This window comes from Jaculus jaculus, chromosome 1 (genome assembly GCF_020740685.1).
Source record: "Jaculus jaculus isolate mJacJac1 chromosome 1, mJacJac1.mat.Y.cur, whole genome shotgun sequence".
Taxonomy (NCBI): domain Eukaryota; kingdom Metazoa; phylum Chordata; class Mammalia; order Rodentia; family Dipodidae; genus Jaculus; species Jaculus jaculus.
In genome coordinates this window covers 315,155,601-315,183,539 of record NC_059102.1, presented here as the reverse complement: position 1 = coordinate 315,183,539, position 27,939 = coordinate 315,155,601, and the positions used below count along the sequence as shown (strand labels likewise).

The window sequence follows — 27,939 nt, the reverse complement described above, 5'->3', positions numbered from 1 at the left end:
ATTTCTTTTCTTCCTTTCTTCTCTCCTTCCTTCTTTCCTTCCTCCCTCCCTTCCTTTCTTTCTTTCTTTATTTGGTTTTATTCAAGGTAGGGTTTCACTATGGTCCAGGCTGACCTAACCTGGAATTCATTACATAGTCTCAAGGTTGCCCAGAACTCAAGGCGATCCTCCTACCTCTGCCTCCCAAGTTCTGCGATTAAAGGCGTGCCCCACCACGCCTAGCCTAAGGGTAAAGTTTTTGTTTTGTTTTGTTTTGTTCTTTTGAGATTGGGTCTCACTCTAGCCCAGGCTGACCTGAAATTCACTATGTATTCTCAGGGGGGCCTTGAACTCACGGTGATCCTCTTACTTCTGCCTCCCGAGTGCTGGGATTAAGGGCGTGCCCCACCACCCCCAGTTAAGGGTAAAGTTTTTAGGCACACACAGAAACCTAGTCCAGTTCCTGGCATAAGGTGGAACATTATGTAAATCAAGTTTCTCTTCCTCATTTCTAGACCACTGTGAACCCCAGTTCTAGTTTCTAGCCACAGGTTTCCTTGACAACTGAGGAAGCATACCCAAACAAGAAAATAAATGAGATACAGCCAGTGTGATGGTGTATGCCTTTAATTCTGGTACTCAGTAGGCAGAGGTAAGAGGATCGCTGTGAGTTTGAGACCACTACATAGTGAATTTAGGTCAGCCTGGATTAAAGCGAGACACTACCTCAAAAAAAAAAAAAAAAAAACCAGAGAGATGCATCATATATTTATTTGACAAACACATAAAAATATGTTTTCTCTCACCTAAGACTTTAATAAGAGTCATGAGTCCCAACACTATTTAAATGTAAAAATAAAACTTTTATTCTGAGCCATCTACCACTACCACAGTGGGGCCTGTGGCCCCCATCTGTATGGAGAAGCAGTGCCAGAATCAGAGTAACACCATTCTGGAACTTTTCTTAAAATGGGAGAAAGTCATTCTAATGGACAAAGGAGGAGCCAGAGGGATCTCTACTGGACCTCTCTTCTGCAAGGTAATTGAAGGCAGACAATGTTATACATTTCCTTCAGCAAACAGTGGAGGACATCAAAGAGTTTCTTGGACATTTTTCTCCTAATCTGGAGCTAAGAGGGTCAGGAGATATCCAAGGATCTTAGGAACAAAACACAGATACCTGGTTTTTCTAGATGTGTGGGCATTTCTATCTAACCTGGCTAGGTTCCCTTCTTTTACTCCAGGCTTCCATGAAGTCCACAGCTTCAGAGGAGGACAGGAGCTTCTTGGAAATCCCCAGTGTGTTCTTCACTTTGTGAAACCCCTTAAACTTTCTACCCACCCGGTGTTCCCTTTGGTCAATGACCAGATTGCATAGGAACAATATTTTACAGTATTTCACCTAAGAGATCACCTAAGTGCTGTGTCTGAGACAAGCCCAAGTAAATCCAAGGCAGTGCCTTCCATGGTCAAAAAGAATGGCCGGGAGGCCAAAGCCCATGGAATGCAGTACAGCTGCTCAGATGGGAAAGACAGCTATAGTGCTCAGACTGAAGAGACAGCTAGGAGGGGACTCCAGAAAGTCAACATCATTTACTGGTCCCCTTTGCCTAGAACTTTGATCCTCATTACAGCCCGTCATCTTTCTCAAGGTTAGCCTGTGTTTCAAATGCGTATGTTCTGCGCTGGGGGGACATAACAGAGATAGGGGGATGGGGCTCTCTAGGGGGCAAACTAAGCCGACTCCGTGCCTCAGACTTTTCTGTGCCTTCAGGTGGGAGTTCCAAGTAGCTAAGGGGCCGGAGAGAATGGGTAGGGATCATGCTACAGGCTGAGGTTCTGGGGTTGAGGTTATATTCTCCAGGTCCAGTACAGGTCTGGGCCCGCTGAAGTCCCTGAGCCTCAGTCCTGTGGCGTTCCCGGGCCAGGGCCACAGCAGCATCAAAGGAAAGACTGCCTCCATTTCTCCAAGAAGCTCTGGAAGTGCGAGACCCCAAAGCCCTTTCCGTAGGAATCCCGTCGAGCCGTCCAGGCTTTGGACATGGGCTGGCAGGTGCAACATGGATCTTGCTACACGTTACACTGGGCATCTTAGCAAACTGTGGTTTGGGAGGCACTACAGGCACAGAGCGGACCTGTTGTACCTGAACCAGCGTGGAAGCCAGGCGCATGCCCACCCCGCCAGCAAAGCCAAAGGAACTGGGCCACAGGTCACATCCCTCAGGACTGAACTGTCCCTCCGGCTCAGGTGGCAGTGGGAAAGGCTGTTCTGTCTCAGAAGCCTGTGCAGTGGACTCTTCAATACTGTCAGCTCTCAGGGACATGCCACGTGGCCCTTCAGAGAGAGCTGCCTCCTCACAATGGCCACTTACAGCCCTCCGGTCCTCAGCTTCTACATCGTCATTCCCTTGCATCTTGCTTTCTCCCCGCTCTTCAGCTGCTGCTCCTGGCCTCCCACTGTCTTCACCATCTCCTTGGTCTTTTCTTGCCTTGTGGTCCTTATTAGCTCTGTGCCCTTGGCCCTTATCCTCTTGCTTGGGTACAACTTCTTCCCAGCTCTCGCTGGCAACCAGTTGTTCCTGGGCCCAGTGCTTGAGGTCCTTTCCAGCTGCCACTGGGGCTTTCTCTCCTTTCTCGAGCTCTTCTCTCTCAATCGCTCCTTCCTCGTCCTCATCTTTATTGCATCCTCCCTTTGGCCCTTCCACACATTTCGTCTCCTCCGTACTTATGGCCTCTGGGCCTTTGGATTTCTCTCCCTTGGCCTCTGTCTCTTCGCTACTTCCTCCTTCAGAATCTGCCATCGCCTCTTGGCTGCCCCTGGCCTCCCTTTCTTTCTCACTAGCCTTTTCCACCTCTGTTTCAGTCCCTGGACTAGACCCAGCTTCTACCTCGATGTCTGATGTGCTCTTGGGCTGAGCCTCAGGGTTTTCCTCAGCTGCCCAGCATGTCCGATCTTCTTTAGTCTGTAGCGGGGGTTGTTTCCCACCCCCTGTTGCCTCTTCCTTCAGATTCCCTACACCTTCCAAGCTCCTGGGTTTAGGTTCCAGAAGGGGACTCAGGTCATCATAGGCACTCAAGAAGATTTCCTCCCCATTTTCTTCCTCCACTTCAGGCGTGAGACCAGCAGTGTCCAGGGAACAGCAGCTGGGGGCCAGGACATACTGTGCCTCATCCAGAGACAGGTCATCCAGGGGTGGCTCCACAGAGAACTCTTCCACCTGTAGGCCGCAGCACTGTGGGTCAGGATCAGGTCACCCTGGCCACCCCCTGGATTCCATACCCCCAAGCCCAGTATGCTCCTCCTTACCTGAGGCCCAACTCCCAGGAGCTCCTCCAGGTAGCCCATCCCAGGGTCGTCCTCCCCAAGGGAGAAGGCTGCTCCTGTTGCTCTTGCCTGGGCCACTTCCCCATCCTCCGCCCCCACCCACTCAGGCTCTGAGCTGCTCGAGTCCTCTAGGAAGGAGAAGGAATCCTGCACCTCTTGGGACAGGGAATCCTCCAGGGAAAGAGTCATGTCTGCCGGATCTGAGTCAGCCAGGGGACCTGGGACTGGTCCTTCCTCCGACTTCTCATCTGTTAAGAAAAAGGTACCCTGGAAATACAGAAGTGAAGGCCAGTCCTGACCCTTTCTGAGACAGGTCTTCCTGGCATGGATGTGACAGGGGCTCAGTACTCCCAACACAGATACCCCACATGTGAGTCTGCCCAGACTAGAACTAATACCCTCGCCATTATTTTGTAGCTGCTTCTCTTAAGGCTCCACCAGGGCCATGCACTGTGCTTCCTATTTTATAATACAGTTCCTTTCTCTTTTCTGAAAAATAAATCATGTAGGAGATTGTCCCTATTTGTTTGTTTATCTACTTATTTTTATTTATGTAGTTTTTTTTTTAAACGGTCTCACAGTGTATCCCTGGCTAGCCTGGGATGTGCTATATAGACTTGCTATGTTAGCCTCAAATTACCTGTGATCCTCCTCTCTCTGCCTTCCAAGTACCAATGTCTTACTGTGTTGTTGTTGTGATTTTTGTTGAGGTATAGTCTTCTGTATCTAAGGCTGGCCTCAAACTCAGGAATGTAGCCAAGGATCACCTTGAACTTCTGATTCTGCCTCGACCTCCTAAGTGCTGAGATTACAGGTACACACACCCACACCGAGTTACTACAGTGCTAGGGTTAGGCAGACTCTATCAACTGAGTTACATATTCTCAGCCTCCACAATAAATGATTTTTCTAAGGTCACACAGCCAATTAGTGGCACAGCAAAATTTGGAACCCAAGTCTACTTAACCCTATAGCCCATATCCCTTCCCTCTATCCTATGCTGCCTCATAGCTTTTTATCAGGGACACTTTTAGGAATAGGAATCAGAGCAAGGATTTGCCTCTTCCTATATAAATCAGTAACAAATTTGACTCCACTGCTGTAATAGAAGGATAGCAATGTCAGCAGATGATGAGGAAATGAAATGAGCAAATACCTGCAGAATGCCTGACACAGCCTTTGACACATAGTAATAGGTGCAGCTGTCAGATAGTTACAGTGACACAAAGTCATCTATCACATAACTTAGTAAATCCCTGCTATATGTGTCTTACACAGACCCCTATTTTGGGGACATTATCATGGTCATGTAACGGATTCCCCAACCTCGAATCCAAGGAAGCCAATGAGGGTAATTCCTCCAACCCCTAAGAGCTGAGGCCTCTGGCTTTCCCAGGCTACATCCTCAACAAGTTCTAGGCCCCTCTCCAGTCCTGGGGAATCTCTGGGTTCTCACCTGGGGGGCCAGGGCCAAGGCCAGAGCCTGGGCCAGGACCAGAAGCAAGGCTTGGCCGGGGCTGTAGAGCGGGACACTCAAGACCACGAGTAAGCCGGGCCAATGAGACATTGGAGATGATGTTCGGAGGCACATTGAGGATAGAGGTTATGTGTGCTGGGAGGTTGACGTTGTAGGGGTCTGAGATGTGGACCCCAGCACAGCGCTCTGCACGGCTGCTGCCCACAGCTCGGGTGGCTAACCGGCTAGCCTGTGGGGTGCCTGGCTCAGAGTTCACACCGCCCAGTGTCTCCACTTCAGGATCCTGTTCACCTTCTGCTATTTCCACAGAATTGTTCTCCAGGCTCTCAGGTGTCAGTGAACTTGACTGGAGACTGCTAGGTCCTACGAGCCCTTCTGGCTCTGTAAGGAGAGAAAGGACCAAGTAGTCAATAGCCTGAGCTCCAAAGGGCCTCACAGCTCAGGAAGACTCTGGGAGAATGCTCTCTGCTTTTCAGTTCCTTGGACCCAGTAAAACCTGAAAGGTACCAGGCCCAGCTTCCTTTGGCCACTACTATAAACCCTTCCTCTAGCCAGTAGGTCTAAAACCACACCAATGGGCCTCTTCCCTACCTGCAGATAGAGTCACTGGCTGCCATCCCTGCCTCTTCCCCACAGAATCCTCTTCATGTACAAATACTTGTGAACACATTCATGGATTAGAATATAAGCTCATGCTATAAATTTGGCATCAATCACAGGAGCTGGTATATAACAGGCACTCATTAAGTATTTTTGGAGGGCTAGAGAGATAGCTTAGTGGTTAAAATGCTTGCCTGTGAAGCCAAAGGACCCAGTTTCAATTCCCCAGGACCCAAGTAAGCCATATGCATAAGGTGGTGCATAAGTCTGGAGGACGTTTACAGTAGTTAGAGGCCTTTGCACATCCATATTCTCTCTCTTTCTCTCTTTCAAATAAATAAATGAAAATAAACTATCAAAAAACACTTTTGGCCAGGCGTGGTGGCGTACGTCTTTAATCCCAACACTCGGGAGGCAGAGGTAGGAGGATCGCAGTGAGTTTGAGGCCAGCCTGGGACTCCATAGTGAATTCCAGGTCAGCCTAGGCTAGAGTGAGACCTTACCTCCAAAAACCAAATATATATACATATACATATATATATATATGAATCACTGAATGCAGAATACAGTTGGCTTCATTATGAATGTCCATGCCCATGCTGTCGCTCTACAGAACACACACACACAACGCATTGCACACCTATACTCACCATCACTGGCTCCAGCTGCAGCACTCAATGAGTCCATGCTCCTGGCTGGCCGCAGTGATCCCTTACTGGATTTGTCCTCTGCAAGAGAAGCTGGATAGCATCAGGGCCTTGCATGACCTCAGCAGAAGCCCATCTCCTACCATCCCATACTCACCCCTGTCCTCAGGCCCTCGTGGAAGTTTACGTTTTGTCTCATGGCCAGAGCGACCCAAATTGAAGATAGATCTCCACTTCCTGACCTTCAAAGAACCCTTCCTCCTGCGGGTTGTGAAGAAATCGCTAGGGGTGGAATCTGAGGATTGGTGCAGGTAGGGGAGGAGGGCTCCGGAAGGAGGACTTACTTGTGCTCTGCGATCTCAATGATAGTGTGGTAGGGCCGGATCTGTGGGGGTCCATCGCCAGCCTGCAAGATGCTAGGCAGGTGGTAGGGGAGAGACCTGGGCATGAGGTCCTCAGCGCTGCCCGATGCCCGCGTCCCTGGAAGTGACCGCCATCTATTCTCCATTTCTGCACCGGCTAGAAAGAAAATGAATTTGGCCAGACAAGAACAAAGCCAAGAGTGGGACCTCAGATTCCCAGCCCCATATCTCCCCTCACCAACTAACAGGATATATTTAGAGACACCTGGAGACAGGCCCCTCCCATGTCCAAGAGGTGTCCTCATGACCAAAGAAGGCCAGGAGATCTCAGGACAGTGGCCTTAAGATTCAGAGTCTATACTGCACTATCTCTCTAGGTCCTATCCATATGACTACCACCACCATATCTCTGTAAGACTCAGTTTTCCTATCTGAAAAGTGGGGAGACAGAACTAAGTGGCCTTCTGGTTCTCTGTAACATGATTCCCTAGACAAAGAGTAGTGGTAGGCTGTGGGCAAGAAGGACACTGACCAGAGAGAGTAGCACCCCCGAAGAGCTGGTCCACATGGGTGAGGATGAACTCGACGACAATGGACTGCACGCGCACCTCCATGAAGGCCGCTGTCCCATTGAAGCCTGAGGCCTCTATGTCCTTAGACCTGTGGGGATATGGAGTTATTCTTCCCTATCCCCTAATGCACTTTCCCATCTAAATTTTTCCCTCCTTGTCCTTAACCCCATTTTTACCTCTTAAGCCATATGTATGATTCAAGTTTCAAATACTACTGCCTTCAGGAAACTTCCTTGGTCACCCTCAGGGTTAATCTCTGCTTTCCTTACATACTTCCTTGCACTGTGGTACAAAGCAGGCCATGAGAGTTGCCGTAATTCACCATGCCTCGTGCAACACGAATGTGGGAGGGTATGGAGCCCAGTTCTCGACTACACTGTAAGACACTTGCTCAAACATTTGGCAAGGGCCTAGAGGGTTCTCTCTAGTCCCTGAGCTCAACAACACCGTGCGTGTAGAAAAACACAAAGGCCTTGCTTTTCAGGGCTTGGCTTCTGGAAGGTTCATATGGGTGGGGCTCATACCACTCAACTACTACTTTTATTTATTTATTTACTCAGTTATTTATTTATTTTTGGTTTTTCGAGGTAGCCCTGCCTGACCTGGAATTCACTGTGTAGTCACAGGGTGGCCTGGAAATCCTGGCAATCCTCCTACCTCTGCCTCCCGAGTGCTGGGATTAAAAGTGTCCACCACCATGCCCAGCTTTTGACTTCTGTTTTGAGGCAGGTTTTCATTGTGGGCCAGGTTGACCTAGAAGTCAACACCATCCTCCTACCTCGGCCTCTGACTGCAGCAATGATGTACGTGAGCTAACACACACACACACACACACACACACACACACACACAAACGGCTGCACATGACCGCTAAGGAGCCTTTTTGTTTTGTTGAGCTTTGTGAGAACCCCTCACTCCTCTCAAATTCACCCACACAGCCACACCCATCCTCATATATCTTGCTACAACAAGATGAGCCTTTCAGAGGCGAGTCTCTCCAGCATCCCCTCACACCGCTCACACATACACCCACCTCAGCAGGTTGGGAGCCCACACAATGGCCAAATTGCGAGCGTGCATGTTGGTCTGGGCACGGAATGAGGCCATGTGAACCAAATGCCGCATGAGAAACTCCAGCGTCCTACAAAAGTGAGGCAAGGATCATGTAGGAAACATGAGTGCAAGGGTTGGCTTGGAGCTGGGATAGAAAAGCAAGCCTCTAGGGGAGAAACCAACTGGGCAATAGGTGAGGTCGGGATACAGGTCTTGGGGTGTAAGGGATGGAACCCCACACACCTGTAGTTTGGGACAGGGAGTTCTCGAAGCACCTCTAGGATCTTGACCAAGCGATCCGGCTCTAATTGCACTGCCACTGCCTCCTGATTGGTGACAAGGGTACAAGAAGGAGAAATTGACTTAGCAGTCACCTCCTTCTTCAAGCTCCGCATCAAACTCTAAGGAACAATCCGCTGTAGTCCACAGCGCCCCCACCTGGATCTTCGAGGCACCACGCATAGTAAAAAGAGCTCCACATGAACAGAGTGGGGCGTGTGTGTAATCCCAGCATTCTGGAGGGAGAAGAGGCCTCAGAAAACAAAAATAAAATAATAAAATAAACCAAGGACTGAGGTGTAGTTCTGTGGTAGAGACAGTGTCTAGCATTCACAAAGCCAACCCCTAGAACCATAAAAAGAAAGCTTGGAAGTTAGGGCCCACACAGGACAGCAACTGAACCGTTCTTACGCCACTTACAAACTGTGTGATCTTGGGCGACTTAGTGCCAGTCCCTGCCTCAGTGTCCTCACTGGTGCAGCTCTGGCCTTGGCTGCATCAGTGTGCCCACCCTGTGCTTATCCCAGGGACTGCAAAGTTGTCTCAAGGTGTCCAGGAAGGCTTAACCCACCCAGGCTAGTCTATGTAGACTAAACAGGGGATGCTGTGACCCAGGACCCTGCAGCGCTGTTGTGCTCAGAAAATACACCTTCCTTTTTTTTTTTTGGTGGTGGCTGGGACACAGGGTTTTGTTATAATTCCCAGGCTGGTCTTGAACTCTGGGCCCCAGCAATCCTTTTGCCTCAGCCTCCTAAATAGCTGAAATTTTATTTTAAAAGCATCACTCAGTTCAGGATGGCTTTTTTTTTTTCATTTTCTCATGCAAAAGCTGGTCAACACATAATTAACAGTTAGTGGAAAGAGCCCTGAAAAGGTTTCGATTTTCTAAAGAAGTGTTTTGTTTTCTAACTGTAGGGCAACTCTGGTGTGGGTGCTTTCCAAGGCCTTCCAGCTTGGACAATCTGGCCTTTACTTCCCCTAAGCCTTAGGGAAGAGACACTGTGGAGGGAAAATGAAGATAAGAGGGATTGGCAGAGGCTGGGACGGGGGGGGGGGTGCTGGGAAGTTCAGGGAGGAGGGGTCTCCCCAGGGATGCTTTACTGTCATTCAAGACCACTCCGATGCTGGCTGACGTGTACACACCGGAGATGTCAAGGTTGGAACGGACTGCCCCTGAACCCTGTCTTCCACCCATCTGCCGCTCTACTCACGGCAAATTTGTCATAGAGCCGGTACGTCAGCAGGGGGTCTGGCAGTTCTCTGAAATAAGCCTTGCACAGGGACGATACGCAGTGAATGTCCTGGAGGTAAACATCCCGCCGAAGGTCTGGCTTCCGCTCTGCCTCAAACTCCTGCCTGGGGAGCGGGGGAGGCAGAGTGGTCAGGAGTGGTCAGGATCGGAGAGGACAAATTTGGGGAAGAGGAGGAAGCTGTGAGGTGAGCTCCAGGCAGGGTCACGGGTCGACACATGTGGGACTTGTAAGAACATACACACATGCATGCACGCCCGCACACGCGCTCATGTTGGCACGTCTGTATGTACTTGCCATCTATGTATCAACAAGTATAAAGCATTTATGTTCTTTTCTGTTTGTGGTTTTTTTGTTTGTTTGTTTGTTTCTTTTCCAGGTAAGGTCTCACTCTAGCCCAGGCTGACCTGGAACGTAATCTGTAGTCTCAGGCTAGCCTCAAGCTCCTCCTAATTCAGCCTCCCAAATGCAGGGATTATAGGCATGAGACACCACACCAGGTGGGGTAGCTTGAATTTATGGCCCCTATAGAGTCAGGTGTTACTAACAGTGAGTTTGAAGCTTCTGCTCCTGCTGGGGTGGGACACATGTGACTTGGGGGCAGATCCTGATTTTAGCCTGAAGGTGTGCAGAGTGACTGAGCTCTGCCTGGGGGTTCCCGGGTGTGCTTGGATCTGTGTAAAGGGGGCCAGCTTCTTCCACCATTATGGAACTTCCTCTGGATCTGTAAGCTTCAATAAATCCTTTCCTCCTAGAAACTGGGTCTGGTTTGGAAGTTCATTCCAGCAACATAAAGCTGTCTACTATACCAGGTTAAGACATTATATGTTGATGTCTAGATTTGGCTATGAAAATGGGCATGTGGTTAGGCAAGTGGATTTTTGCATGACCAAAGATAAGCCAGGGACACCACTGCCGGTGTGAGCAGCAGTGATGGAGTTCACGGGAGTCGGTAGAACTGGGAAACGGAGCAAAGTAAGCACTTTTGGGTAAACGTAACACCGGATTGATGTAGCGTTTGCAGAGAAGCACAGGTGTTAGGCCTCATGGCCTTGCTGGGATTGGGCACAAGCAAACACAGAGAAAAACGTAGATAACCTGACATCACAGGAGCTTTTACCGGGGCTCGGGTGTGGTGCTTAACACCTGCGGTCCCAGCACTTGGGAGGCTGATGCGGGAATGTCCCGGTAATTTCAATGCCAGCTTCACCTACTTAGCAAGTTCCCAGCAACCCAGGGCTAATAGAAATACTATGCCTCAAACCTTCCACCACCCCTTCAAAAAAAAGAACTTAGTCTAGATACGATGGATGGTTCATACCTGCAATCTCACTGCTCAGGAGGCTGAGGCAGGAGGATCACCATGAGTTCAAGGTCAGCCTGGGCTACAACAGTAAGTTCCAGGCTTGCCTGGGCTACAGAGTGAGACTTTGTCTCAAAAAAGAGAAAAAAAGCCGGGCATGGTGGTGTACGCCTTTAATCCCAGCACTGGGGAGGCAGAGGTAAGAGGATCGCCTTGAGTTTGAGGCCACCCTAAGACTCCATAGTGAATTCCAGGTCAGCCTGGGCTAGAGTGAGACTCTACCACACAAGACCAAAAAAAAAAAAAAGAGAGAGAGAGAGAGAGAGAGCAAGAACAAAGAAAGAAAGAGAACCTTTTGGGCTGGAGAGATAATTTAATGATTAAGGTGCTTGCCTGAAAAGCCTAAGGACCTACAACCCACCTAAACCAGATGCACATAGTGGCGCATGTGTCTGGAATTCTTTTGCAATGGCTAGAGGACCTGGCATATCCATTCTCTCTCTCTCTCTCTCTCTCTCTAAAAATAAATAAATAAAAGTATATTTTTAAAAAGAACGGGCTGGAGAGATGGCTTAGCGGTTAAGCGTTTGCCTGTGAAGCCTAAGGACCCCGGTTCGAGGCTCGGTTCCCCAGGTCCCACGTTAGCCAGATGCACAAGGGGGCGCATGCGTCTGGAGTTTGTTTGCAGAGGCTGGAAGCCCTGGCGCGCCCATTCTCTCTCTCTCCCTCTATCTGTCTTTCTCTCTGTGTCTGTCGCTCTCAAATAACTAAATAAAAAAAAATTTAAAAAGAACCTTTGGGCTGGAGAGATGGCTTAGTGGTTAAGCTCTTGCCTGTGAAGCCTAAGGACCCCGGTTTGAGACTTGATTCCCCAGGACCCACATTAGCCAGGTGCACAAGGGGAGTACACATCTGGAGTTTGTAGTGGCTGTAGGCTCTGGCGCGCCCATTCTCTCTCTCTCTCTCTGCCTCTTTCTCTCTCTGTCTGTCACTCTCAAATAAATAAATAAAAATAAACAAAAAATTTAAAAAGAACCTTTGAGGGCTGGAGGGATGGCTTAGCAGTTAAGGCATTTGCCTGCAAAGCCAAAGGACCCAGCTTCAATTCCCCAGGACCCATGTTAGTCAGCTGCATAGTGGCTGGAGGCCCCAGCACACCCATTTTTTTTCCTCTCTCTCCCTCTTTCTTTGTCAAATAAATAACAATAAAATATTTTTAAAAAAGAACCTTTGAGCCAGGCATGGTGTAATCCCAGAATTTGGGAGGTAGAGGTAGGAGGATTGCCAAGAGCTCGAGGCCACCCTGAGACTCCATAGTGAACTCCAGGTCAGCCTGGGTTAGAGAGAGACCCTACCTTGGAAAACAAAAAAACAAAAACAAAGAACCTTTGAGTGTCAAAAGACAGTATCAATAAAAGACAGTATCAATAAAGTGAATCCTAGGTTGAACTCCAGCACCATGGTGGGTGGTGGGTGGGAGGGGTGAGAAGAAAAGTGAAGATAATCCACAGACTGGGAGAAGATATTTATGAAGCATTCATCTAGTATTCAAAACATATAAAGAGCTCTTTTTACAAATCAATGATTTTGTTTGTTTGTCTTTGGGTTTTTTTTTTTTTTTTTTTTTTTGAGGTAGGGTCTCACTCTAGCCCAGGCTGACCTGGAATTCACTATGGAGTCTCAGGGTGGCCTCAAACTCACAGCGATCCTCCTACCTCTGTCTCCTGAGTGCTGGGATTAAAGGCGTGCACTACCACACTTGGCTAAATCGATGATTTTTTTTAATGGAATTTAAAAAAATTTTTTATTCGTTTATTTGAGAGCAACGGACAGTAAGAAAAAGAGGCAAGGAGAGAGAGAGAGAGAGAGAGAGAGAGAGAGAGAGAGAGAGAATGGGTGCACCAGGGCTTCCAGCCACTGTAATCAAACTCCAGACGTGTGTGCCCCTTGTGCATCTGGCTAATGTGGGTCCTGGGGGATCGAGCCTTGAACCAGGATCTTTAGGCTTCACAGGCAAGCGCTTAATCACTGAGCCATCTCTCCAGCCCCATGAGTCAATGATTTTTTTTTTTAAATATTTATTTATTTATTTGAGAGAGAGAAAAAGAATAGACATGTCAGGGCCTCTAGCCACTGCAAATGATTCCAGACAAATGCGCCACCTTGTGCATCTGGCTTATGTAGGTCCTGGGGAATCAAACCTAAGTTCTCTTACTTTGCAGACAAGTGCCTTAACTGCTAAGCCATCTCTCCAGCCCATAAATCAATGATTTAAACAGTCATTTCTCAAAAGAAGTACACAAATGCACGATCAGCACATGAAAAGACGTTGAACATTGCTTGCTGCTAGGAAAGAACATGTATAAATCACAGTGACATGGCAGCTCCACCCACCAGCATGGTTACAATTAAAAAGACAGTCAGAGATGTTGGCAGGGGTGTGGAGAGATTGAACTATCCCTGGCAGGGATGTAAATGGCACAGCTGTTATGGAAAAGAGTTTGACAGTTACCTGGAAAGTTCAACACAAAGTTTCATAAGACCCGCTACTCTGCAGTATGTGCTTAAAAGGGCTGAAAATACATGTTCACGAAAACGTGTACATGTTTATAAAAGAATTTGTTCATGCCAGCCAAAAGGTGGAAACAAACCAGATGACTATCAAGTGACAAATGAGTAAGAAAATGTGACATAGCCAGAAAGGAATAAAATGCTGGTGCATGCCACAACACGCATGAACCTTGAAAGCATTCTAAGTGAAGATCTAGACATACAGACACATACTGTGTCATTCCATTTATATGAAATAGACAGATCCCTCCAGACAGAAAGTTGAGAGGCTAGGTGAAGGAGAACAGTTTCTTTGGGAGATGCCAAAGTGTTCTGGAGTTAGTGGTGATGGTTGCAGGTTATGCAATGCTTTTTTAAAATTTTGTTTATTTTTATTTATTTATTTGAGAGCGACAGAAAGAGAAATAAAGAGGCAGAGAGATAAAGAGAGAATGGGCGCACCAGGGCCTCCAGCCACTGCAAACGAACTCCAGATGCATACGCCACCTTGTGCATCTGGCTAACGTGGGTCCTGGGGAATTGAGCCTCGAGCCGGGGTCCTTAGGCTTGACAGGTAAGTGCTTAACCGCTAAACCATCTCTCCAGCCCCAATGTTTTGAATGTCCTAAAAACCACTTACTTGTACATCTGCAAATGGTAAATTTTATGTTATACAAATTATATCTAATTTTTTAAAAATATTATTTATTTATTTGAGAGAGACAGACACAGAGAGAAAGACAGAGGGAGAGAGAGGGAATGGGCGCGCCAGGGCTTCCAGCCTCTGCAAACGAACTCCAGACGCGTGCGCCCCTTTGTGCATCTGGCTAATGTGGAACCTGGGGAACCGAGCCTCGAACCGGGGTCCTTAGGCTTCACAGGCAAGCGCTTAACCGGTAAGCCATCTCTCCAGCCCTATATCTAATTTTTGAAAAAGGTAACTGGGTATATGTGGGAGGGAAAATGTGGAGATATGTGTGTGTGTGCGCGGCGTGTTGGGGCAGGAGGACCCATGACCATGCCTGTAGAGACGACACAGCTCCTCCCTAGACAATACTGTCGCTATGCTTCCTTCTCCCACCTCCTCTCCCCTCTGCTGCTCTGCATAGCAGCTCTCACCAGAGCCCCCTGACCTCCTGGCCACAGAGCCCGCCCACTCTGACTCACCGGAGCTTCTGTATGTTGGAGGAGACCCCTGAGAGGCGGTAGATCCCGTCCACCACTCCATACTCCTCCACGAACTCTGCACAGCTCCTTAGCACCTGAGGCACTGACAGATGGGCAGAGAAAGGGTTAGAAAAGTGGAGAGGCCAGAGATTGGCCAGGACTCTGAGAAACAGAAGCATCAGGGAAAGGGGCTCCTGGGGATGGAGGACAAAGTTTATGGAATAAACAAAACTCGGCAGATTTTTACAGGTTAACAGCTCCAAACTCTCTGTACCATCTCTACCCTTGGTCTTGGAGCCTTGACATAAACCCTTGCAGTGAGGGGTGGGTTACATGCTGCCCACTGTGCTGACCACTCCTTTCAGTAGTATCCCTCCCATTTATTTTTTAAGATTTTTGAGGTAGGGTCTCACTCTAGCCCAGGCTGACCTGGATATTCACTATGTAGTCACAGGATGGCCTCAAACTCACAGTGATCCACCTACTTCTGCCTTCCAAGTGCTGGAATTAAAGGCACGCACCACCATGCCTGGCTATACCCTTTTTAATTTTTTTTTTTCACCACTCTTGGCTTGTACCTTTTTTTGACTACCAAGTATATTCTATTTGTTGTTTATGATTTACACAGAATATTATCAGCTGTGGTTGTAAAACAATAAACCTTTATAACTGGGCTTTTGAAAAACTTGCATTCTATTTTTTTTGTTCATTTTTATTTATTTACTTGAGAGTGACAGCCAGAGAAAGAGGCAGATAGAGAGAGAATGGGCACGCCAGGGTCTCCAGCCACCGCAAACAAACTCCAGACGCGTGTGTCCCCTTATGCATCTGGCTAACATGGGTCTTGGGGAGTCGAGCCTCGAACCGGGGTCCTTAGGCTTCACAGGCAAGCGCTTAACCACTAAGCCATCTCTCCAGCCCAAAACTTTGCATTCTATGTTAACAGTCCATATATATTTAACACCTTATATGTAAATCCAGATCACAAATAAATCTTTTCTTTTTTTTTTAAATTTTTTTAAATTTATTTATTTGAAAGCAGCAGACACAGAGAGAAAGACAGATAGAGGAAGAGAGAGAGAGAATGGGCACGCCAGGGCTTCCAGCCTCTGCAAACGAACTCCAGATGCGTGCGCCCTCTTGTGCATCTGGCTAACGTGGAACCTGGGGAACAGAGCCTCGAACTGAGGTCCTTAGGCTTCACAGGCAAGCACTTAACCGCTAAGCCATCTCTCCAGCCCACAAATAAATCTTAAGAAGTTTGCTTAGAGGGCTGGAGAGATGGCTTAGTGGTTAAACGCTTGCCTGTGAGGCCTAAGGACCCCGGTCAAGGCTCGATTCCTCAGGACCCACGTTAGCCAGATGCACAAGGGGGCACTTGCGTCTGGAGTTCGTTTGCAGTGGCCAGAGGCCCTGGCATGCCCATTCTGTCTCTCCACCGGCCTCTTTCTCTCTGTCTGTCGCTTTCAAATAAATAAAAATAAACCAAAAAACAATTAAAAAAAAAGAAGTTTGCTTAGAGATAAACAAATCAGAAACACACACACACACACACAAAGACCCAACATGAAAGTAACTTTTTTAAAAAGCTTCTTTTGGGGGGCTGGAGAGATGGCTTAGCGGTTAAGCGCTTGCCTGTGAAGCCTAAGGACCCCGGTTCAAGTTCGGTTCCCCAGGTCCCATGTTAGCCAGATGCACAAGGGGGCGCACGCGTCTGGAGTTCGTTTGCAGTGGCTGGAAGCTCTGGCGCGCCCATTCTCTCTCTCCCTCTATCTGTCTTTCTCCCTGTGTCTGTCACTCTCAAATAAATAAATAAAATATGAACAAAAAATATTTTTAAAAAAGTTTTTTTTGCAATATTTATTTATTTATCAATTTATTTATTTGAGAGAGGGAAGCAAAGGCAGAGAATAGGTGCACCAGGGCCTCTTAGCCATGGCAAATGAACTCCAGATGCTTGCACCACCTTATGCATCTGGCTTACGTGGGCACGAGAGAATCAAACCTGGGTTCTTAGGTTTCACAGGCAAGCATCTTAACTGCTAAGCCATCTTTCCAGCCCTATTCCTGTATTATTAATGCTGACATTGACAGTTAGGTTTGGGCCAGGCAGGGTGGCACGTGCCTTTAATCCCAGCATTTGGGAGGCAAAGATAGGAGGATTACCATGAGTTCAAGGCCACCCTGAGACAACCGAGTGAATTCTAGGTCAGCCTGGGTTAGTGTGAGACCCTACCTTAAAAAACCAAATGAATAAAAAATAAAATAAAATAAATGAAGTTAGGTTTGGGCTGTGGAGACAGCTTAGTGGTTAAAAGTGCTTGTTGTATAAGCATGATGACCAGAGTTCAGATCCTCAGAACCCTCAGCCTGGGCTACCTCAAAAAATTATATATACACACACACACACACACACACACACACACACACACACACATATTATAGAGAGAGGGAAAGAGAGAGTAAAAGAGAGTATGGGCACAACAGGGCCTCCTTCCACTGCAAACAGACTCCAAATGCATTTTGCCACTTTGGGCACTATTAGGTTTAGCAAGCAGGTACATTTAACACCTGGGCCATCTCTTCAGCACTATTTTCTTATTCCTGTATTATTTTTATTTTATTAATTTAGTTATTTGAGAAAGAGAGAGAGAGTGTGGGTGCACCACGGCCTCTAGCCACTGTAAACAAACTCCAGACACATGTGCCACCTTGTGCATCAGGTTTACATGGGTCCTGGGGAATCAAACCTGCGTTCTTTGGCTTTGCAGGCAAGCACCTTAACCATTGAGCCATCTCTCCAGCCCTACTACGGAATTTTTATTTTTTTTTTAAATATTGTCAGTTCTTTATTTGCAAGCAGAGACAGAGAGATGGGGGGGGAGAATGGACATACCAGGATATAGTGCCACTACAAACGAACTCCAGATGCATGTACCAATTTGTGCATCTGGTTTGATGTGGGTATTGGGGAATCGAACCTCGGTCCTTAGGCTTTGTAGACAAGTGCCTTAACCAATGAGCAATCTCTCCAGCCCTAGAATTCTTATTTTTTTATTTATTTTGTTCTTTTGAGGTACGGACTTACTATAGCCTAGGCTGACCTGAATTCACTATGTATTATTCTCAGAGTGGCCTTGAAATCACAGTGATCCTCCTACCTCTGCCACCTGAGTGCTGGGATTAAAGGCATGTGCCACCATGCCTGGCTCTGTTGAATTTTTTATTTTTTTATTTCGGTTTCTCAAAGTAGTGTCTCACTCTAGCCCAGGCTGACTTGGAATTCACTATGTAGTCTCAGGGTGGCCTCAAACTCATGGTGATCCTCTTACCTCTGCCTCCCGAGTGCTGGAACTAAAGGTGTGTGCCACCATGCCTGGCCTTCCAGAATCTTTTTTAAAATTTATTTTATTTTATTTATTTACTTATTTGACAGAGAAAGAGGGAGAGAAAAAGAGAGAGAAAGAGAATGGGCACACCAGGGCCTCCAGCCACTGCAAACAAACTCCAGATGTGCCCCCTTGTGCATCTGGCTAACGTGGGTCCTGGGGAATTGAGTATAGAACTGGGGTGCTTAGGTTTCACAGGCAAGCGCTTAACTGCTAAGCCATCCCTCCAGCCTGCATCTGCAGAATTTTTTTTAAATCTTTTTTTTTTTTTTTTTTTTTTGAGGTAGGGTCTCACTCTGGTCCAGGCTGACCTGGAATTAACTCTGTCATCTCAGGGTGGCCTTGAACTCATGGCAATCCTCCTACCTCTGCCTCCCGAGTGCTGGGATTAAAGGCATGCGCCACCATGCCCGGCTCTTAAAAAATCTTTGAAAATGTATTTTTATTTGAGACAGAGAGAGAAGGAGAGAGAGAATGGGCGCACCAGGGCCTCTAGCCACTGCAAATGAACTCCAGACACATGTGACACCTTGTGCATCTGGCTTACATGAGACCTAGAGAATCAAACCTGGCTCCTTAAGCTTCCTAGGCAAGCACCTTAACTGCTAAATCATCTCTCCAGCCCTCTGTAGAATTTTTAAATTTTTATTTATTTATTTTTTATTTGAGACACAGAGAGAGAGGGAGAGAGAGAGAAAGAGAGAGAGAGAGAATGGGTATACCAGGGTCACTACCCACTGCAAAAAAAAAACTACAGACACATGCACCATCTTGTGCAGCTGGCTTACATGGGACCGGGAGAATTGAACCTGGATCCTTAGGCTTCACAGACAAGCACCTTAAACATTAGGCCATCTCTCTAGCCTCCTCTGTAGAATTTTTTTTTTAATTTTTGTTTATTTATTTATTTGAGAGTGATAGACAGACAAAGAAAGAGGCAGGGGGGGCGGTGAGAAAATGGGTGCACCAGGGCCACAGCCACTGAAAATGAACTCCAGATGCATGTGCCACCTCATGCATCTGGCTTATGTGGGTCCTGGGGAATTGAGCCTCAAACTGGGGTTCTTAGGCTTCACAGGCAAGTGCTTAACCACTAAGCCATCTCTCCAGTCTTCTCTGTAGAATTTTTAAAGGGAGCAGCAGTCTTGTGGGCAGAAGAGGCAAAGCAAAGGAGTAATTTTGAGAGAGATAGAGGACAGACAGACAGACTAAGAGAGAGAATGGGCACACCAGAGCCGCCAGGCCCTGCAAATGATATGTCCATATGCATATGTCATTTTGTGCATCTGGCTTTGTGTGAGTAGTAGAAAATCAAACCCTGATCTTTAGGTTTTGCAGGCATGCACCTTAACCACTGAGCTATCTCTCCAGCCCAAGGTATATTATTTGGAGGCACTTTCTCTGGTAAGAAACTGAAGGCTATTCATTCTGACATTGGAAAGTACACAAAAAAGTTGCTGACCTTCAAATGGGTCATTTCAGGAGAGAAGCAGCTATGTGCCCAGCCATGTATTAACTTCTAGTTCCCATTTAATTCACAATCGGAGAGAGATAGAAAAGAAACCAAGAGAATGAGCACACCAGGGCCACCAGCCATTGCAAAGGAACCCCAGATGCATGCGCCATTTGGGCATCTAGCTTTACATGGGTACTGGGGAATTGAACTTGGGCTGTTAGACTCTGCAGGCAAGTGCCTTAACAACTGAGCCATCTCTCCAGCCGCTAGTTCTCATTTAACAAAGTATCAAAGAATAATGAGTGCCCAGATGTAACCAGCTATAGCTAGGATTGAACTCCAAAAGTGCACAAAATTGTTTTCTCTCTCCTGACCCTTGGCCCCTCCCTGTCACTGGACTGTAAGCTCTTTACGGACAAGATCTAATGTGATACAGCTATGTTTTCTGACAGCAATATAGCCTCAAAACAGTGTATCGAATCCCAACTCAAATGCCAGCTGTAAAGCATTTGCTGCACACACATCCAGCCCCATACCATCTGTTGCAGTCCGGGTCGCATTGCTGGTAGAAATCACCCAACCAAGAGCAGCTTCTGGGAAAAAGATTTATTTTGGCTTACAGGCTCAAGGGGAAGCTCCATGATGGCAGGGGGAAATGATGGCATGAGCAGAGGGTAGACATCACCCCCTGGCCAACATAAGGTGGGACACAGCAACAGGAGGGTGTGCCAAACACAGGCAAGGGGAAACTGGCTTTAATACCCATAAGCCAGCCCCCAACAATACACTTCCTCCAGGAGGCATTAATTCCCAAATCCCCATCAGCTGGGAACCTAGCATTCAGAACACCTAAGTTTATGGGGGACACCTGAATCAAACCACCACACCATCCAAACATTGATTGCTTACTTTAGAAATGCAGATTGGTGGCTGGAGAGGTGACTCAGCAGTTAAGGTACTTGTCTGCAAAGCCTAACGACCCCAGTTCAATTCCCCAGTACCCACGTAGAGCCAGACGCACAATGTGGCATACATATTTCAAATTCATTTGCAGCTGCTGGAGGCCCTGGTATGCCCATTCTGTCTGTCTCTCTATCTCTTTCTATTGGTAAATTATGTATATGTATGTATGTATATATATGAAATACCTTATATATGTGAAATACAGAATAGCAGGGAGTGGTGGCACAAATCTTGGAAGGCTGAGGTAGAAGGACTGCCATGAGTTCAAGGCCACCCTGAGACTACACAGTGAATTCCAGGTCAGCCTGGGCTAAAGCAAGACCCTACATTGAAAAATAAAAAAAGGAGCTGGGCATGGTGGTGCACACCTTTAATCCCAGAATTTGGGAGGCAGAGATGGAGGATCCTGAGTTCAAGGCAACCCTGAGACTCCACAGGTCAGCCTGGCTAGAGTGAGACCCTACCTCAAAAAACCAAAAAAGAAAAAAGGAAATACAGAATAGTTTATATACACACCTCAGTGTGGTATATACAACCATCACAAACCAAGTCCAGTGTGGTAATGTTGAGATGGTAGAACATTTAAGGAGGGACTTAAATTGATGGTAATTAGGTCATGGGGTTCTATCTTTTTTTTTTTTTAATTCTGTTTTTTCGAGGTAGGGTCTCACTCTAGTCCAGGCCAACCTGGAATTCATTATATGAAGTTTCAGGGTGGCCTTGAACTCATGGCAATCCTCCTGTCTCTGTCTCCCGAGTGCTGGGATTAAAGGTGTATACCACCATGCCTGGCTTCTATCTTTATGAATGAATTAATAACATCTCTTGGATTTTGTTTGTTATATTATGTTGGTGAGCACATGTTTTGTTATAATTTGAGGAAGAGTCTTTATATGTGAAATACATATAGCTCAGGCTGGGATAATAGATGTGTACCACCAAGCTTTGAAATATTCTCTTGGACATAGGTTAGATCTCATGTGACTAAATCAGGTCTCAAAAGAGAAGGTACATAAAGGCCACCCCATGCTCTTGGTCCCTTCTGTATACAGCCAGTTTTCTTTCCATTTCTTCACCATATTGTTTTACAGCAGGGGAGCCCTTGCCAGGATGCCAGATGCATAAAGTGGTGCTGCATTTGGAGCTCTTTTGCAGTGGAAGGGGCCATGGAATACCCATACTTTTTCTCTCTCTTTCTCTCTGTGCTTGCAAATAACTAAATAAAAATATCTTTTAGGAGCCGGGTGTGGTAGCACACGCCTTTAATCCCAGCACTCGGAAGGCAGAGGTAGGAGGATCGTCGTGTGTTCAAGGCCACCCTGAAAGTACATGGTAAATTCCAAGTCAGCCTGGGCTGGAGTGAGACCCTGTCTCAAAAAACTAAATATATATATTAAGCTCGGAGATTTCCAGTCAGCCTGGGCTAGAGCAAAATCCTACCTCAAGACAACTAGAAAAAAAATCTCATAAGAATACATCTCAGCTGGGCATGGTGGCACATGCCTTTAGTCCCAGCACTTGAGAGGCAGAGATAGAAGGATCACTGTGAGTTCAAGTCCAGCCTGAGACTATATAGTGAATTCCAGCTCAGCCTGAGCTAGAGTGAGACCCTAACTCAAAACATACCCCCCAAAAATACATCTAAAACACTATTTCCCTGCAGGGCCCAATGGTACATGCCTATAGTTCTAGCTCCTGGGGAGATCAAGATGGAGGGTTACTTGAGCCCAAGCACGCAGGGCTAGCCTGCAACAGATGAGACTTCATCTTAATATGTGAAGCAAGCCGGGCATGGTGGCACACGCCTTTAATCTCAGCACTCGGGAGGCAGAGGGAGGAGGATCGCTATGAGTTCTAGGCAACCCTGAGACTCCATAGTGAATTCCAGGTCAGTCTGGACTAGAACAACACCCTACCTCAAAAAACCACACACACAAAAATTGATACAAGTCCAGCCTGATGGTACACACCATTAATCCCAGCACTCAGAAGGCACAGGCAGGAGGATCGAGGTCAATCTGTAACTACAGATTGAATTCCAGATCAGCCTACCTTGAAAAAAAATAAAATAAAATAAAATTGAAACATGGTCTGGAGAGATGGCTCAGTGTTTAAGGTGCTGGCCTGTAAATCCTAAGGACCAAGGTTTGATTCTTCAGTATCCAATATAAAGCCAGGTACACAAGGTAGCACATGCATCTGGAGTTCATTTGGAGTAATGAAAGGCCTGGGTGAGCCCATTCTCTCTCTCTCCCTCTCTCTCATAAATAAATAAATAACAGGAACAGAATACCATCTTCACTTCTGAACCCTTTGCTCAGTTCTCACAGTCATCTCTATTTATTATGTATTATTACAGTATTATAATACTTATTAGACAAATGGAAGTCTTGTCTTGGTATCTAGCACAGCAGTGAAAAAGAAGGTACTCAATGTTTATGAAATGATGCAGCGAATTATCAGTCAGCTAAAAGAATTGCTGACATCTCTTGGAGATTCAGTAAAGGATATGCTCATGACAAAACTGGGTCTTGGGCTGGAGAGATGGCTTAATGGTTAAGATGCTTGCCTGCAAAGCCTGAGGACCCACATAACTCTCCAGATGCACGTAAGCCAGACACACAGGGTGATGCAAGTGCGCAAGGTCACACATGCGCACAAGATGGCACACATGTCTGGAGTTTGAATCCAGTGGTTGGAGGCCCAGGAGTGCCAATTCTCTCTCTCTCTTTCTCTCTTTTTCTCTCTCTCTCTCATAAAAAAAAAAAAGAAAAATATAAAAACAAACTAGGTCTCACCAGAGAAATTCCTCCCATATGTCAGTGTGTTTCTTCCAGACCCCTCATTTTACTCTTTGTAGGCCTTCTGAGTCTGAAATGGCAACCACTAGGGAACCCAAAGCCCACTTCTAAGAACCACAGTGCTAACAATGGTGTGCGTGCAGAATCCTGAGAGTGAGTACCTCCTTAAAAATGAAGGACCGGGCTGGAGAGATGGCTTAGCGGTTAAGCACTTGCCTGTGAAGCCTAAGGACCCCGGTTCGAGGCTCGGTTCCCCAGGTCCCACGTTAGCCAGATGCACAAGGGGGCGCACGCGTCTGGAGTTCGTTTGCAGTGGCTGGAAGCCCTGGCGCGCCCATTCTCTCTCTCTCCCTCTACCTGTCTTTCTCTCTGTGTCTGTCACTCTCAAATAAATAAATAAAAAATTAAAAAAAAAATGAAGGACCTAGGGTTGGGTAGTTAGGTGGCTCAGTGGCTAATGGTGCTTACTTGCCAAGCCTGATGGCCCTGGATTCAACTCCCCCATGCCCATGTAAAGCTAGATGCACAAAGTACGGCATGTGTCTGGAGTTCTGCACAGCAGCAGGAGGCCATGGTGTACCCATTCTCTCTCTCTCTCTCTTCTTTCTGTCTCAAACAAATAAATAACTTAAAAAAAGAAGAACCAGGGATGCAGGACTCTCACATGATCTACTAGCAAGTGGGTCCTCAAGCTTGGGCCCTTGTCACCTTTAATTAACTGTAGTCCCAGGTCTGTGGACTACCCATATCTTCAGGAACTGTTCCCATTTGCTAGAGGCCCTCCTCCCCAATCCTGTCCTCAGGTTCTCAGCTCTGAATGTTCCTCATCGGAGCCACTGCTCTATCCTTGGATGCCTAATGCTGCACCAACTCTTTTGGCCACCACACTGCTCTGCTCACTCCCAGTCTGCTGGCTGGACTTTCTGGTGTACACCTGTCATCCCCGCACTCAGGAGGTTAAGGCAGGAGGACAAGCCAGCCTGGGCAAAGTAGTAAGATTTTTTTTGTCCCCCCCCAAATCAAATAATAGTCTGCTGCTGTCATCTAAAATCCTAGATCCTTGGCACACAAACAGCTAGCAAACCAGATCTTCCCATTTTAATCTCTCAGCTGACTTTGAACTTCCAGAGTAGGTCCTCAGAGAAAGCATGCAAAGGCTGAAGGAGTCAAAGCTGTGGAGGAAATGAGTCAAGAAATGTTGTGGGGGGGAGGGACAGGATCAGAGAGATGGGGGGTTGGGAAGATAGCAATCACCATCAGAGAGATGAGGTCAGAGATACAATTTAGAGACAAGGTTGGGATGACGAAGTTAAAATGCTGAACACATGAAGGATATGGGCAGTCAAGGAGAAATACCTAAAGCAAGCCTGAAACCTAACGGAGATATCAAAGTGTGTGCAGAACTTGAGAAAGATAGATCCTGGGCTGGAGAGATGGCTTAGAGGTTAAGGTGCTTGCCTACAAAGCTAAGGACCTAGGTTTGACTCCCCACAACCCGTGTAAGCCAGATGTGCATAGTAATACATGCATTTGGAGTTGATTTGCAATGGTTAAAGGCCCTGGCATGCTCATTCTCTTTCTCTCTAAATAAGTAAATAAATAAATAGATGGATAAATAATAAAATATTTTAAAAAAGAAAGGGATCCATTTGGGGACAAAGAATTGGTCTAAGGTGGAGCAAGGTTCTAAGGATAGTGACATCCAAGATGACCAGGAATTACCAGTTAACCAGAGGCAGACCTCACTGGTGTGGGCTTTCATTTTCTTGCTGGGCCTTGGGTTAGAGAGAAAACCATCACCACCAACCTCCCTCAGTCCTATCACTTGCCATCTTTTTGTGCCAGGAAGGGTTGCATGCTCTGCTACCCTTACATCCAACTCTCCCCCCTTGGGTTCCGGTGAAGTTCTGAAGACGGCAGAGGGTACTTCCCACCTGCTCCGGGGTTCACCTGGAATCAGGACGCAGCCGCCACATGCTTATTCCTCGGGAGAGAATGCCCTCGCCTGCTGGGAACAGAGACCGTAGCAATGGTGGGCCTCAGAAGTAAGACCTGGACTGTTTGGGGGACCAGGGTTTCAAGAATAGGGTTGATGAAGGAAACCCCAGGAAAGGACCATGCCAGAGCAAGGAGGCTGAACTGGGAGGCTTGCAGAAAGCTAGAACATCGTCCCTAATTAAGTACTGAGGTTCTCAGACAAGAATCATCTAGAGAGGAATGCTTGTAAAGCAGTAAGGCCTATGCCACAACCACCTGGCCTAGGAAGAAAAGGAAGGGAAGGCCCAGAGAAGTCTGCCTTAGCTGTTTAACACTCTTTCTTGGGGCCCAGCCTTTCCCTTAATGGAGGCCCATAGGGATGGGGGCCCTCTTGGGGAGGAGAAAAGGGGAAGGAGGTATCTGGGGACACAAGGGCGGGGCCAAGAGCAGGAAATGAGTTGGGAACCACCAACACCCTCCCTTCAATGCAGGCACCACAGCCAGAGAAGAGGACAAAGAGGAAATGACAGATTGGGGTGGGGTACAGTGGGGGGGGGTGGTAGAGAATCATGCCCTTCTCTGTAAGGCACTCAGCGTGTGGCAAACAAGATTGGCCATACAGTCAGGATACCTTCAAATCACATTAAGAAATGGCTTTGAGGGCTGGAGAGATGGCTTGGCACTTAAAGCATTTTGTCTTCAAAGCTCAAGGACCTAGGTTCAATTCCCCAGTACCCATGTAAAGCCAGATGCACAAGGTGGCATAAGTGTCTGGAGCTTGTTTGCAGTGGCTAGAGGCACTGGGACACCCATTCTCTTTGTCTCTCTCTGTCTCTTATCTGCCTCTCTCTGAATTATATATATATATATTTTTTGGGGGGGGTTCGAGGTAGGATCTCATTCTAGCCCAGGCTGACCTGGAATTTCCTATGTAGTCCCAGGGTGCCCTCGAACTCACAGCGATCCTCCTACCTCTGCCTCCCAAGTGCTAGGATTAAAGGCGTGCGCCACCACGCTTGGCCTAATAAAATGTATATTTTTTTAAAGAAATGGCTTTGAGTGGCTGGTATAGGTCATGAGTCTGTTGTTGTCCCTGGTCCTGCTGGCTTCCAAATCCACTTCACTCCAAAGTAGCTTGGAGGAAGAGCTGAGGGAGCTGCAGACAGCCCCAACGCCCACCATCCTTTGAAACTTCCACTCTCAGCATTAAACTAGGACTAAAGTCATCTCCTTCACTCTTCCGGTGTTCCCCCTACCAGCAGCTTCTCCCCTTGAACTCCACTTTGAACCTGTTCCACCTTTGCACAGCGCCTGTAGAAGGAGGCCGCCCCATCCCAATCTCTCCAGCGACCCAGCAAGCCTGCACAAGGACGCGCTCCTTGCTGTTAAGCTAGGATGCCTGCTTTCTCTCTCCCCAGGTGGCATCCTCAGAACCGCCGGGGGCCTTCTGAATCCTTGCATTCGGACCCAGAACGATCTACTGTTCCTTCACTCTCCTCACTCGGTCATCTTCACCCCCACTCTCTGTGTTCTCAGTCACTGTTCCTGTACCTGTATGTCCAAGCTCTCCCCTCACTGCTCCCTGGGTGAGTGCATCCTTGAGCCCTCAACCACCCATCCATCCCTCCAAATCGACACAAGGGAGCGTCTCTTGAGCCACGTTTCTTGTCTTGTGTGCTCATAGGCCTCTTGGGTAATGACCCTAGGCCACTGCCATTTCCTCAGAAGCACCAGAAGCTGCTCGAACCCCTTAGACCAGATCAGACTGGAGACACCTGGAGTCTGGCCACCAGCCCACCCCAGCTCCCCGTTGACCTCCTTACCCTCCTGGCCTGAATGCTGCAGATGCTCCTGCAAGTCGCACCCAAACACTCGCTCCTTGGGGTTTCCCTTCTTCTTTCCTTTCTGCCGAGACTTCATGGCAGGAGCCCCAAGCCCGGCCACCTCTGTCCCCCAAGACCTTTGCCCCTACCAGTCTCCCATGGGATCCCAGCCAGTTGCTGGGATTTGCCCAGCCTCAGGGTGAGGGGTGGGGGCAGGCCTCCAAACTAGGGGTGGAGTTTGGCCCGGGTAACGGTAACGGACAGCAGCTCTTGCCTCTGGGGCCTTGGCCACACGGAAGTGGATATGGAAGAGGAAGCTACCAGGACCCAGGAATGAAGCTGTGTCTCGTGGCCCAGCAGAGCACTTGCCCTTCTCGCCTGCGCAGCTCTTGGGGGGGTGAAGGGGAGCGCCAGGAAGCCGTGCAGCTCCTCAAACCCACTTCCTGTTAGAGCATCTTTCAACCACAGGCCCTGGGGTGGGGGAGGTAGCCAACACATCCTCACCCATTGCTGGGACTTTACCTATTGGTCAAAGGGACTGTGATGTCAGAGCCCTGGGGTGGAGTGATGGTGCCTAGGGCGTGAGCAGGTGACTGACATCCCTAGAGACCCAAATTCTTGGGTGGGACACAGAGACCTGAGGTTTGCCTGGGAGCAAGGCAGCACAGGACTGTGTGGGGCATGCCCAGGAGCGAGCAGGCTTCTTGATGGGCCTGTCCCTTTGGTCAAGCCTCATTTCTTCACAGAGCCTCACTTTCCATGCATTTGACAATGAAAGGCACCCGCTAGACGACTTTTAAATTCTTCCGGTTCTCATAGTCTGTGGAACGAACTCATTTAACTTGTGTTTCGGTTTCTTTATCTGTAAGAAAGGTACGAGGTTCTCGTGGTTCTCTACCTCCAACAGCTATTTTAAGTTTCCATACAAGATTCAAAACACTTTGCAGATTAAGAAATTGCCTATCC

The 27,939-nt window shown here is 47.6% G+C and overlaps 1 protein-coding gene across 2 annotated transcripts; it reads right to left on the bottom strand.

The window, feature by feature from the left end:
- Nucleotides 1-937: 937 nt before the first annotated feature.
- Nucleotides 938-27,215, bottom strand: Arhgap30 (Rho GTPase activating protein 30). 2 transcript variants are annotated; one of them, XM_045144780.1, is made up of 12 exons: nt 26,974-27,215; nt 14,565-14,667; nt 9,506-9,650; nt 8,259-8,341; nt 7,996-8,103; nt 6,923-7,050; nt 6,373-6,547; nt 6,186-6,289; nt 6,032-6,109; nt 4,761-5,162; nt 3,287-3,552; nt 938-3,197 (listed from the first exon to the last, which is right to left on the bottom strand). In XM_045144780.1, exons 1-12 carry the CDS (start codon nt 27,068-27,070, stop codon nt 1,608-1,610), a joined length of 3,279 nt encoding a protein of 1,092 aa, XP_045000715.1. In that variant the 5' UTR covers nt 27,071-27,215; the 3' UTR covers nt 938-1,607. The 2 variants fall into 2 exon arrangements, with proteins under 2 accessions (XP_045000715.1, XP_045000716.1); XM_045144781.1 differs by lacking the exons at nt 9,506-9,650; nt 14,565-14,667; nt 26,974-27,215 and adding an exon at nt 8,454-8,461.
- Nucleotides 27,216-27,939: the final 724 nt, after the last annotated feature.